The following is a 13,435-nucleotide window of genomic DNA, read 5'->3' as shown; positions in this document are numbered from 1 at the left end:
AATGGGATGTGGGACAGACTGGACCAGTCTATTGTACATATTAGAAGCAGGGCAGGGGTGTGCCTGGTGGGGGTTATTGCAGGTCACTCTGACTAGGCTATAGCTTCCACTGGTTTACGTGGCCAAGTGTGTGGTGGATGAAACTAGGCTAGGCTGCAACACATATTGGTTTGCGGAGAGGACAGGGCTAGAGATAGAACTGACCCAGCAATTGCAACCACCAGTGTGCGCGTAAGCTGATTGGGGTGACAGATCCTGTATTGGCATGCACACATAAGAATCAGGTCTGGGATCACCTCAGATGAGGTTTCTTTGGGGATCCCCCAACTGAGCCGCTGGACTCAGAACCCCAACCATGCAGAGAACTGCAGGTTTCATGGTCTGACCATGGAGTGCATGTGTCAGAGCTGGGCCTCCTCAGTGGCATATATGGAGCAGTGGACAGCATAACCAGGTGCACAGGGAGGATATGGAAGTACATTGGAGTCTGCAGAGCACACCTGGTACCACAACAGAGGATGGAGGACAGAACAAATTGATCAACTACCCCGGCCAAGTGTTGGCAGTGAATATCCAGGCAAATGGAGACTCTAAGGTGTAGTGTGCCAGTAGGTGGAGTCTGGAGGACTTCGTCATGCTCAGAGTGGCAAGATCAGCAGCAATTCAGAACAGTTGAACTATCAAAACCACTTGAGTAAGACCCTTGGGGTATGCCCCACATGGGGTACCCTGGGATGGTTGGGAGACTGGGTGTAGCTTTTCCCTTTGTCTCTCCTTTCTCTTGGATACAGGAAGGAAAAAAGAGAATGTGGAAACAATGGTGTTACCCACTTTCTTGTAGCCCTTGACCCTTTGTGCCCTAAGTAACTATGTAAAGATCATCAATAATAATGATAATCAAAAAACCCACCGGCACAGATTCTACAAAACAGTAAAACAGATGAAGATGCCATAGCACCAAGATTTATTTCAAGCAAAGGTTTTACGTTCTCTTGTTACTTGGGAATGTGATACTTAACATAAGCCAGATGACACTGGGGGCAGAAGGGTACGAAACTAAGAGCAGAAAACCTCCACGGTGTCAGCCGAGCACAGAGGGCGTGAGGAGCACTTCGGTCAGCTGTCACCAGCTTGTGTATGGTGTGTGAGTGGGTTGTCATGACTACTGTGCTGAGGGCGAACATCTTCACAGATGCTATGAGGACGTTTACAGAGAAGGCCAGACAGGCCGTCAGCAGGGAACATGGTTACTGCACTGTACACGCACACACACTCACGGTTGCACACAGAGTGGACACGGAGATGTCGGTGAGAAACAAGTGTCGTGGAGACAAGTCACCGTCTCCCTCCTTTGGGAAGGTTACGTCACGTAAAGCGGCAGGGCTGGGAGTTACAGCCCACTCTGCCCAGCATGTGACCACTTTTCTTCAAGGAAGGAAATGCAGTTTCAACCATTATTTTGTTGTCTTTAAGTGGTATTTACGGTCCTGAGAAGGAAAGATCCTGTTGCTATAACCTGGGTTTTTCTGGAACGCCCCCTGTGTGTGAAGAGAAGCTGTGGAAGGGATGCCCTGTGGCAGCTTTGCAAGTTCAGGTGTGTGCTGCCCAGCAGGGCCTGCGGAGCAGGGTGCTCTGTGTCCTCTAGGACTTAGTGAGGGTTTTAGGGTTCTGGTAAGGATGGGGACCCGGAGGGACCAAGGGACACAGAGGCAGTGACAGCAGTGGTTTCTGTGTGATGCCTCTCATGCAGAGGGCAAGCTGGGTAGCAAGGCACCGTGGGCCTAGGAAATGGCTTGGAGTCCACTTGTGATGCCAGGTCTTCACCAGGGAGGTAGGAACTCCAGCTGTGATTTGGTGAGAGAGTCACAGAAGCGTCAGGTAAGCATTTTACTTCTTTGACTTCTCCGTCTCTCCAGGAAGTAGGTCCATGCTATAAAGCACCTATGAAACGCTGCAGCCTCATAGAAGAGCAATGCCAATTAGATGGCATATGCTGTTAACACCACACGTCTTGGGACTTTGTCCAACTATGGCTAGGGACAGGCCATTGAAAGGCTGTGAGCCACTGTGTAAGACGGTTCTCTCTTGGAGTGCAGGCTGGCTGCATACAAGAAAATGAGAAGCCACGGCTGCTCTTGTCCTACTAACCCAAACCAACAGAGTGACAGCAGGCATACCCTCTCTGCTCGGCCCACCATTCATCTCTGACAGGCATCAGATCATGTGAACTAATGAGCCAGGACAAAACGCTGCTAAGAGAAAACACTGAAGCTCACAAGCAGAATCGTTCTATTGTTGGTGTTAACTGGAACTGGATGACTTTGTCATTTCTGCTTTCAACCCTGCACTCATTTTTCTCTCATGAGTGGTGTGAATTTTTGTGTGGGATATATCAAGTTTCTTAAGACAAAAATGTTTTAGATAAAGAACAGAATTTTTAGAGAGGCTGCTAAAACATTCTTGGAAGCAGAGTAGAAAAATAAAAAAAAAGACAAACACTGACCAGGATTATGGTTTTGTTCTTCGGTGGAACTGCATGTAAATTCATGTTGAGGTGCAGGCACAGAAAGATAAGCCAGACCAGGCTACAAGGACATGGATCTACGTGAGAGAGCAGCCGGGCATGCCTGCGCCCCTCTCAGCCCACAGACGGGGTCACAGCACTGCATCTACCACAGCAGGGTGGCCCTTCTGCCAGGGCCCAGTAGCCCCTCAGCAGAGACCCTGTCTCATAACACAGCTCAGGTGCTTGGTCTTTGTGGTCAAAAGTTCCAGGTTTGAATCCTGACTCTTCGTTTCACCAGATGGGCAGTGAAACATCATGGCATAAAACAGGGACGGCGGGGTGGGCACCGTGGTTCAGGGACGGCGGGGCGGGCACCGTGGCGCAGGGACGGCGGGGTGGGCACTGTGACGCAGCAGGCTAAGTTACAACTACAGATGCCTGCATTTCACATCAGAGGGTCTGGTTTGAGTTCTGGCTACTCTGTGCTTCTGATTCTGCTGATGTGCCGAGGAGGCAGAAAGACAACGACCCAAGTACTTGGGTTCCTGGCACCCACATGGGAGACCTGAAGGAAGTTCCTGGCTCCTGACCTTAACCTGGCCACACTTTAAAGGATGGGCTCTCTCTCCCTTTCCAACAATTCAATAAACATTCAAAATGAAAAAGAGGATATTGATTAGCCTTACCTCCTAGGGTGACTAACAAAACTCAATGAACCAATATTCCCTACCCTCAATCTCTTAGAACAGTTCTGGGAGTGGCCAGGGTGCCCGAGAGCCAAGCAGGAGCAGCCAGCATTCTCCCCGCAGCACAGCTTGCCGACGGCTGTGTCCGACTGTAGTGCCGACTGTAGTGCCAACTGCAGGGCCGCTAGACAGGCTGAGTCAGTGTGCAGACTGCCCATTGCATGGGCCGACTGACCCTGGATGAACGCATGTGCCCTGAAGACCAGCACCTCAAGTGCAGGATTTTGGTCTCGGTGTCTTCTACCACTTCACCTTTATCCCCTAATGAGCACTCAATAACTATCTGATGAATAAATGAATGGCTAAAGGCAAAGTTATAGGATTATGCAAAAAAGTGGGGGGAGTGGGGTGGACTAGGGCTGTAGGTTTAACAGATCCAAACAAAGAGACACCCAGGCCACACCAATCAGCGCCAGGACCAGCTCAGTTCTCACGAGGAAAACAATCAATTCCCAATTTTGGCAATTACTTTCTTAATGCACTCTCTATCAGTCAGAATGCTCAGCTGCAAACATAACTCAGACACAGAAAGTGCCCTACAAACACTCACAGCTCCTGGAAACATCATGAGGACGTCTTGTAAGAATGCATATTGTTCACTTTCATTTGCAAATTCGTTTTCAGTTAAAATCCTGAGATGACATTTTGCTCCAGAAAGTTCACACACACACACACACACACACACACACATACACACACACACACACACACCTGTAGCACTGGGCTAGCCTCAAAGCAGAGGAGAATCACGTTCTGTATTCATGATGGGTCAAAAGTTCTAAAGTGGCTAAAATTATTCAAAATCAGTGGAAGAAATAAAAGCAGTAGGAAATAAAATCTTTAGGCTCAGAAAAACCCAGTGTAACCCATTAAAATCTCAAGACAAATTATCTGAGAATTTATGGCAAATTTAACAATTTCCCCCTAGAGTGTTAGGGACAATTTTCTGAGAATTTATGACAAATTTAATAGTTTCCCTCCTAGACTGTGAGGGACACTTTACAACATGAAACTGTACCCTGGCACGGCATGAAAGCGCTTCTTTAGGAAAACTAGTATGGAGAAAACGTAGGACTGCTTTCACTCTAGATGGTACCAAATGCACCTCAAACTGGCAACAGCAGAACGTACACTACAAAAATCCTTAATGCCTCGATAAAGCAGCCCAGCAAACCTGGCAGAGCCGAGTCTGCTTACCTTGAACCATGAGCATGGGCTCCTTGCCCCCGCCGTGGGCCAGCATCTCCCTGCGGTAGCGCTCTCCGGCAGCCCTGGCAGAGAGGAGATCCCGTTACCGACACCTGTTCACACATCCTGCCTGGCTCCATCCACACTTGTCTTGGGTTTCTCAAAGGAAGCTACATTCATGTCATATTTACGAATGCTGGCAATTCGGCCCTTACTCTGGTTTTTAAACTATCCTACAATTTAAAGAAAGGCGTGATATGCTCGCTATAATAAGACACCTGCAGTTTGCACTTTGATTTGTTAGCAAGCCGCCACTCTTTGTAGGAGGGAGAGCTGATATGTTGCAAAGGAAGTGAGACACTGTATGCTGGTCTCCAAAACTTCAGGATCAAAGTCAGGTGTGAAATTAGGTATGCCATTCTTTATTTTCAAACGATCATTTGAGACCGCAACTAAGGAGGAGAGAAAAGTAACATCCCAAGGTGAAGAGCAAATCAAAACAGAGCTGCCCGGGGAGGGACAACATTTCAGGATCTGAGTACTTGGCTCCTTGATGTGCTGGTGGCTCAGACAGCAGGGCTCCTTTCCTCTCCATCCTGCCCCGAGACTGGAAGGATATGCAGAAATTCCCCATTTTGGATGGCGACTGGAAGTAACACCCCTCCCCACTTTTTAAAAAAACAAAGTGTTCCTCTTCACTCCACCAGTTCCGGAGTGTCTTCACACGTGTGCACCTCCATGAACTTGGCCTCTAACTGAACTTTCTGAGAGAATGTTACAGTATCAGAAACACGCTGGCATCAGTCACACCCTGAAGGGACCACTGAAGACAGGCAGGAAACCTGCACAGGGATGGGGCCCTTGCGGGGACAGAGGCGGCCAGCAGGCTCCCAGCGCCTGCTCCTGCACTGCCCATTTCCTGGGGAGCACAGCCAGCCTGGCCATCTCTCAAAAATGGGCTCAAAAAGGCTCTTTTGACAGTTAGGAGCTTTCTAGCCGAGCGAGTACTTTTACTGGCTGACTTTTATGTGTTCAGAAAAGCACAGTGACTACACGTTTTGGCAAGAATGTACACATAAACAAGATATAAATATTTGGAAATATATGTTTTAATAGAATGTGGTTTTCTAGTAATGTGTGGTTCCTTCAAACAAGATGATATTTTGCCCGTTTTATAGAAATCACTAGTAAGGAGTTATACTGCTTGAGATGGATTTACTGAAGTCAAAATTGGCTATAGATCCTCTGAAAACAGTAAAATCTGAGGAGCAGATCAAAGTGTGCAGTCTGCAAAGGGAACGAGACAAAATAACATGTGGGTACCAAGTTGTAAAACCTTCGCAAACTATGACATCAGATTCCAGTTCAGGAGATGCTGGAACTCAATGCGGTGATTCACCACTCAAGAAAGCGAAGTCGGTGTCCAACTGTAGGGAAAGCTGGAGCTGCGGGGTGGCGGAGGTTAGGGGAAGCAGTGGGGAGCAGTGGGCCAGCGACCAGAACCCCGGATCACAACCACAGTTAGTAACTGCAAAGCGTGGACAAATGACCGGGCTGTGAGTCCCAGCTTCCTCGCCACGCTGCAGGGAATGCCAGGAGAAAACCGCAGGTGCACCAGGAATCTAAGGTGTCACGTATCTGAGGCCATGGGAAGACAGCCTAATAGAGGGCTTGGGAAATGTATTTGTGCAGTGAGGAGACGAAACACTTCAAACAGCTGCTACCCCAGGTCATAATTACTGGTTAGCTTTCAAAGGAAGCGCCTTCCAAGGAATTCTCAGTGCACAAGCTGCCTTCCCCTGGGTGCCTCCGGACAGGAGGAGTGCCGGCAGCAGAAGGCCAAGTCAGAGAGCTTCCCCACCTAGACCACACCCTGGGCACCTCTCCGTGCCCAGCCCCACTCAGGGTGAAATCTAAGTGCTGCCTGGCTTCACCAGGACATCCAGAAAACAGGATGTTTCCTATGGGGAAAGGCCGGGGGCGGCAGGATCCACAGCTGAAACTCCCCCTAATCCCGTTGTGCTCACAGAGTCAGCACAGGCTCTCCACATACCCCAGCTAAGCTGATGAAATGTGCTCTGGGGGAGTCCAGGGAGCCCCCCGTGTGAAAAAAGCCTTCCATAGAAAAAGCTACAGGTTGGCATGGTGGCTAAGTAGACTAACCCTCCACCAGCAGTGCTGTCATTCCATATGGGCACCAGTTCAAGTCCTGCCTGCTCCTACTGCCAACCAGCTCCCTGCTTGTGGCCTGGGAAAGCAGCAGAGGATGGCCCAAGTCCTTGGGACCCTGCATCCATATGAATGACCCAGAGGAAGCACCTGGTTCCTGGCTGTGGGTCAGTTTTGGTCAGCTCAGCTCTGGCTATTGTGGCCATTTCGGGAAATGAACTGATGGATGGAAGATGTCTCTCTCCTTCTCTGAAAATCAGCTTCTCAAATAAAAAATAAATCTTAAAAAAAAAAAAAAGCTACAGACTGGGTGGTCTCAGCTACCGACTGGAGACAGTGGAGCAAGACTATGGGAAGCAGCAGCCTGCAGGTGGCCGTTGGCAGGGCAGTGCAAGTCACAGTCCCTGTGCTGTCCAGTGCTGCTGTCCTCCTGCTGCCACTGCTGTCCCTCAGAGCTGCCTCTCCAGGGGGGGAACATCTCCCCTGAATGTAGGCAGAGTCGCCACTTCCCAGAGGTAAACCAGGTTGCAAGGCAGACTGCTTCTGAACAAGGAGCCAGAATAAGCCCTGCATGGGGCACTAATGAGGAAGACTCCGGGGCTTCTGTGGGAAGGAAGCAAGCCTTGGCAAAAAGAGCAGGAGGCCAGGAAGACAAAGAAAACACAGGGGCGCAGGCACAGGAAAGCAGGGGCCATCTGGTGCCGCAGCAGCAGGCCAGGGCAGTCAGGGGCACTGGAGGGAAGGGGCAGGGCTGGGGAGCGGCTCAGAGCGGCTGCTGCATGGGTCACGTGCATGCATTAGGGTGGAGGGGTGGCTGTGGCTGCAGGAAGGAATACTGAATGCACCTTTCCCACTCCTCGTTACCTGTTGAAGGGATCCTGTAGAAAACACTCCTTCCAAACCATGGAGGCTACTGCCCTGGACATCAGGTAAGAGTAATACTTGGCACCGTAGCCCACGAGGTGGCTGAACCGCAGCTGCCAGGCCTGCAAAACAGAAGTACAGCAGGGAAGCCACTCAGTCTCTGGACTTTAAGGAAGACGCCCTGTGGGAAGGGACACACACAAGGAAACATGCAAGTGGTTTCAGTTACATTTCACACAGTGGGCCATGACATTTACGATAGGAATATGTCCACGTTTTACACCGACGGAGGGGCTAGATGGTGTCTCTCCCCCAGAATTGGCTGTTGAAGCCCTAAGGCTTCATTCTTGGGAACGTGGCTGCATTTAGTGATCGGGCCTTTAAAAGGAGGTGGGTAGGTCATAACGAGGCTTGGCCAGTGTGCCAAGTACCACACACAAACAGAGCAAAGGCCCTGGAAGGACCCAGCAGGGAGGGGGTATCTGCCGGGCTCAGGAGAGGCCAGTCCTGCCCAAGAAGCTGACTGCTAAGTGAACTGGACTGGCCCAGCACTCTGAGACTCACTGCTGTGACCCAGCACAGAGCTGGTGCTAAGAACACTGCACTGTCCCACTGTGCTCCAGTAAGGGCTGGGCACCTGGCCCATGGGATTTCAAGAGAGCATCTGGTCTTCCCAGGCATAAGGATGCAGTTACTCTGAGACAGGCCAGGTAGACTCTTATGATGGAATCTCATTCTCTAGCAACTCCTCTCTCGAAAAGAAAGCAAAATGAAACATAATCCTAGGGGCCAGAATTGCAGGTACTCTGGCATCCCATACGATCACCGGTTCGAGTGTCGGCTGCCCCACTTCCAATTCAGTTCTCTGCTTGTGTGCCTGGGACAGCAGCGGAAGATGGCCAAAGGCCTTGGGCCCTACATGGGAGACCTTTATGAGACTGGTTTCAGCCTGGCCCAGTCCTGGCTAATGCAGCCATTTGGGGTGGGAACCAGCAGATACAGATCTCTCTCTCTCTCTCTATCTCTCTCTCTCTAACTCTGCCTTTCAAATAAGTAAATCTTCAACAAAACAAAACACCATAATCTCAGTCCAGCTCCATAAACTACAGAAGTGAATCACAGTCTATAACATCAACAAACAAATAAGTAGGAAAAAGTATGGTTCTTTCATCACGAGTGTGGCAAGTCTGGGGACATACTCAATTTATACGCACTGTACAACGACGTTAAAGATGACACCAACTGGTCTTCCTGGATTTGGCCAGAAGACTGTCACATTCAAGGTTGCAGGAGCAGCCCAGTAAGTGTAGGACATGGGTCATTGAGGCAGATTCCAGTATCCTCAATGCCCATGCTGTCTTTTTGACAAAGATAGGGTTAGCAGTGTGTGGGCACCCTGTGAGTAATTGTGCCCCTTGGGGGTGCCCCGCACAGCAGCATTTGAGAGGGCAGCATTTGAGAGGGCAGGGACACAGTCAGACAGAACCCAAGTGTCTGCCTCTGGGCATTTGCACATCTTGGGGGGACCACTGGCCCAATTGTCATCTGTCTCTGCCATGATAACCGGGTTTGTATTGCACCTGATAAGCTCACCCAAAGAGATAAAAGCCATAGTGAGGCTGAACTCCCTAAGGTTTCTTTACAGAAACGAGGCAATGGGGAGATATCTTCCAGCTGTTGCTTTGCTCCCAAAAGGTCTGCAACAGCCAGGTCTGGGTCAGGCCAAAATCAGGAGGCAAAGCCTCCAGCCTGGTCCCTGATGCTGGTGGCAGGAACTCGGGCACCTGAGCTATCTTCAACCCTTTCCCAGGCACATTAGCAGGGAGCTGGATTGGAAGCAGAACAGCCAGGCTGCAATCTAGTGTTCCAATATGGGATGCCAACATAGGAAGCAGCAGCTTAACCCGCTGTGCCACACTGCCACTCCCTTCCCCCAGGCTCCCCTGTTGGGAGGAACTGAGCCTTGTACACGTGGCTGGGGGTGGTTCTGGAGTAGACATGAGAAGGCCCACAGTCCCATTTCAAGGTGCCCGGGTTTGATGCCTGAGCTCTGGTTCCTGACTGCAGCTTCCTGCCAATGAGAACCCTGGGAGGAAGTGAGGATGGCTCAAGCAGTTGGGTCTTTGCAGCCCACATGGGAGATCTGGAATGAATCCTGGCTCCCAGCTTCAGCATAACCCTGGTGCTGTAGGAATCTGGGGAATAAACCAGCAGATGGGAGTTCTACCTCCTGTATAGACACGGCCACATCAGGAGCACAGGAGGGCAGAGAGACTTTCCATCCTGTGTGGGTGCAAGACATATAACCCAGGACCCTCGAAGGGGCAAATTCCAGGCCAGACACAGTGCATCATTACATTTTCAGCTGAAGGGCTAGGTCTTTGGGAATTTGTCTCTGGTGTAGATGTACTTCTTTCTATTCGGTCTTATTTAAAAGAGGATCAGTGCCAACTTTTGTGTTACGCTGGAATCCTCATCTACTGAATGTTGCTTGAAACCAAGTCTCCTTGGTGATCTTTCCCACACAAAGCAATCTGAACGTGATGATATCTTTGTAACGGATATGGCCGGCTGCTTTAACTTGATACTCCGCCAAGAAGTTGGCTCTTGTGCTGTTGATACAAGCAAGGCCCGGGTAGAAGCTCCAGAACCCAGCAGCAGATGAAGGGCCTTTGTCTTGGAAACTGTTTGCTTCAGGGTGATGTGCCAGAGCCCGTCTGGCAGCCTTGGCAGTGGAGACCAGTTTCATTCTGTTTAGATTTGAGCTGAATACAGTTCTGTTTCATCTTGAAAGCAGGCCTGCTTCACTAAGAGGCTTTTCACTGGAGCTACGAAAATGTCTAAGTTCCTTGGGTCCCATGGAACTTGTGATCAAATTCCCACAGAAACAATCTTAAAACAAGACCTTTCAGTCATGTGAAGACAGACATGGAGATTTGCGCAGCGCACCCTCTCCCGCAGTGCCACGGCGTCAGCCTCACAGCAACAGCCCCGCCTCGATGCAGCGATGCTCTTAAATTACAGGTCTGACTTCGGAACTACACCCTTTCCGTTCCTCAAGAAACCCTCAGTACGTGGCACCCACCTGCCAACTTTCAGCACAGGTTTCTGAATTTCTGGCTGACCAGAAATTGTTGTTTGTACACAATTGCTAAACTTCTGCTAATTTAACCTAAGGTTAAACCCTTGTTACAATTTCATTTATTCATTTTTTTAAGGCAGCGGTTCACTTTCAGTTGTGGAACTGGAATGATCGCTCCCTGTTAAATGGAAGCTTGCTTTCCCTAAGAGCTCTTGTCTGGTGCACCGGGGTATCCAACCCTCCGGCCGGTGCTTAAAATGTGGACCTGATTTCAAACACGAAGGACTCTAGCGCTCTGTAACTACCCTTTTCTCACGGCCAGAGACGGAGGTTTTCGGACCCTAACACTACCTACCCTATCTCATGGCTATTCCAATTTCCTGGAGTGGGAAGAGGTCACGAAGCCTGTAAGCAAAGAAATAAGCAAAGCAATACCGAATCAATTAGGGGCTAACGCTACTGCTTTAGAACTCTGGGGAGAAGGGACGGGAGATGTCTCAAGGCCACTTACTGGCCTACCGGCCCGCCCTGTTTTGCTAGGATCGGGAATGGACAAGAAACAATGTAGCTGCTGTCCACTCTCGATTTTCACATTCAAACCTAGAATTGAGACCCGTGCAGAGTAAAGCACCTGGCAACTAGATGCTAAGTCTCGAATGACAAGGCCAATTCCATTTCTTCTAATTAGGCTTTAAAAGAACACATTGTTTGTTTCTAGCTTTATGGGTAGAGGTGTACTTAGCTAAAATTTATCTTAAATTTATAAATCAGGAAAGAATAGAATTGACAGCCTCAGCTTTCAGGGTGTGTGTCATGCAGAGCTGAAACCCCCTTCCGAGCCTAAACCACATGCTGTATCACATGGCGACTCAGTGAAGAGATGGGGTACAACAGGATCTCCTGGCACTCTGTGGAACAAATGGGCAGATGGAGGGAAGAGGTGAAGACCACGGGATCCTTTACCACGATGCCCCGTGCTGCCGACACTGGACTTGAACTGGGATGAGGGTACTGTAGTGCTCAAATTAATGTGAATCTTAGGCCACCATATCTTTTTTTTTAATAGTTCTCTGACCATCTTTTTTGATAGATGCTGTAAAACTATTATTATTATAATTATTATTATTTTACGATTCACTGACTATTTGAAAGTCAGAATAACAGATCTTCCATCCATTGACCCATTCCCCAGAGGGCTCAAATGGCCAGAGCTGGGCCAGTCTGAGGCTAGGAGCCAGGAGCTTCCTCTAGGTCCCCCACATGGGTGTATGGGCCATCCTCTCCTGCTTTCCCAGGCAGGAGCTGGACTGAAAGTGGAAGAGCCTAGACACAAACTAGTGCCCATAAGGGATGCCACTTCCACTGGCAGGGCATTAACCTACTATGCCAGTGCACCAGCCCCAATGCTGTTAAGACTTTAAGAACCTGGGTGGTGCTTCCTTGAGATATTTCAATGCCCTTGAAGGTCCCAGAGATGGCACAAGCAATGGGCTGGCCACACCAGACAAGCTCCAGGGATTGTCCAGTTAGTCGGACCGTCTTTCCTAATGAAGGTAACTGACAGGCTCCGAGCCGGGCAGCGGCAGGGCTGTGTGCTGCTCTTTGTCCACAGACCCTCTCACTGTTGCTCCGTGGAGGATGTCTTTTGCTACCAGATCACTGACACTCCTAGTGACACTTCACCAAAACCCACAAGACAGCATTGCCCGATGGCCAGGAGCTCCCTGTCTGCAGCACTGAGTGATGATGGGGTGTGCAACGGTGCTGGCAGGGGGCCGCCAAGACAAACCCTCTCCCATGACCACGCACCGATCATGCGCTTCTCACCAACACTGTGGCCGTGGTGACCGATGTCCCCCCTTGTGGCTGCATGCTGCCATTTATTAGGGCTCTGTCCTGCTGGCAGGCTCACTCAAGAAACCCACCATGGAGCTTGAGGAAGCACTGGGCCAAGGCAGAAAACAATTTCCAGAACCTGTTGAGTGGGCAGATCTGGCTCCCGGGAGGCCTGCAGTCATTCAGTAGGAACTCTGTCCTCAGTTATACCACCAGGAAACGAATTCTGCCAGGAGCCTGGGTGATGTGTCTCACCCATGGCCTGGTGACATGGTGACCGCAGCCTGAGACAGCCCAGGCATAGGTGCAGCAAAGCTGGGTGGAGCCTGATCGAAGCTTGATAACAAGCAAGGCGGGGTGTGAGCAGCTCGAGAGGCAACAGCAGATGTTTCAGCCCACAGGTTTTTGGAAACTTGCGCAGGGCAATAGAACACACATACCAAAAGATATTATCAAAATAAAGCCCTGGGCCTGTCTCATACAAGCCTTATTAAAATCACCCACTGTACGTTCATAAAAATCCCTAGAGGGAGCAGATAAGACTCAAAAAGGGTAACTTGCTGGACGCTGCTGGCAGAAAACACGGAGTAACCCCTGGTTCCTTTACAAACAGAACGGCCACCCCCTGTGCTAGGTTTGAAAAGGGCTTGGGAGGCAGGGGTGGAGCAGAGGGTGGACCCTGCAGTCCAACCCTCACTGCAAGACGCCAGCAGAGGAGACACGCCAACCGGCCCTTCCCCAGGCCCCCACCGGTCCCCCCTCCCTCTTCCCACCAGCCTTGAAAAGGGGAAAACTGGAAACACGTGACACACTGGACTCTATAAAGAGAAAAGCCACCAACCTAGCCACCTCTGGGGTGTCGGGCAAGAGAAGACCTACTGTGCAACCCCTCTGATGTCAAACCATTGACACCCAAACACACAATCAGCCCACATCCGTGCATTTATATTCGAGTTCTCTTTTTAATTTATATTATAGATGTTAAATGCACATCCAAACACATGGCAGAGCTATTTTTACAGATGAATAAAGTATGTATGCCAT

The 13,435-nt window shown here is 50.0% G+C and overlaps 1 protein-coding gene across 1 annotated transcript in view; it reads right to left on the bottom strand.

Annotated features, from left to right (window-relative positions):
* Window positions 1–13,435, bottom strand: part of MIPEP (mitochondrial intermediate peptidase) — a 133,459-nt gene that overhangs the window by 21,584 nt on the left and 98,440 nt on the right. The window contains exons 17-18 of the mRNA XM_058670973.1: window positions 7,474–7,595; window positions 4,450–4,523 (exon numbers count right to left, since the gene is read on the bottom strand). Coding sequence (XP_058526956.1) covers window positions 4,450–4,523; window positions 7,474–7,595 — 196 coding nt within the window. The remainder of the gene's footprint in view (window positions 1–4,449; window positions 4,524–7,473; window positions 7,596–13,435) is intronic.

The sequence above is a fragment of the Ochotona princeps genome, chromosome 12 (genome assembly GCF_030435755.1).
Source record: "Ochotona princeps isolate mOchPri1 chromosome 12, mOchPri1.hap1, whole genome shotgun sequence".
NCBI lineage: Eukaryota > Metazoa > Chordata > Mammalia > Lagomorpha > Ochotonidae > Ochotona > Ochotona princeps.
This window is presented reverse-complemented; position numbering and strand designations above follow the sequence as displayed.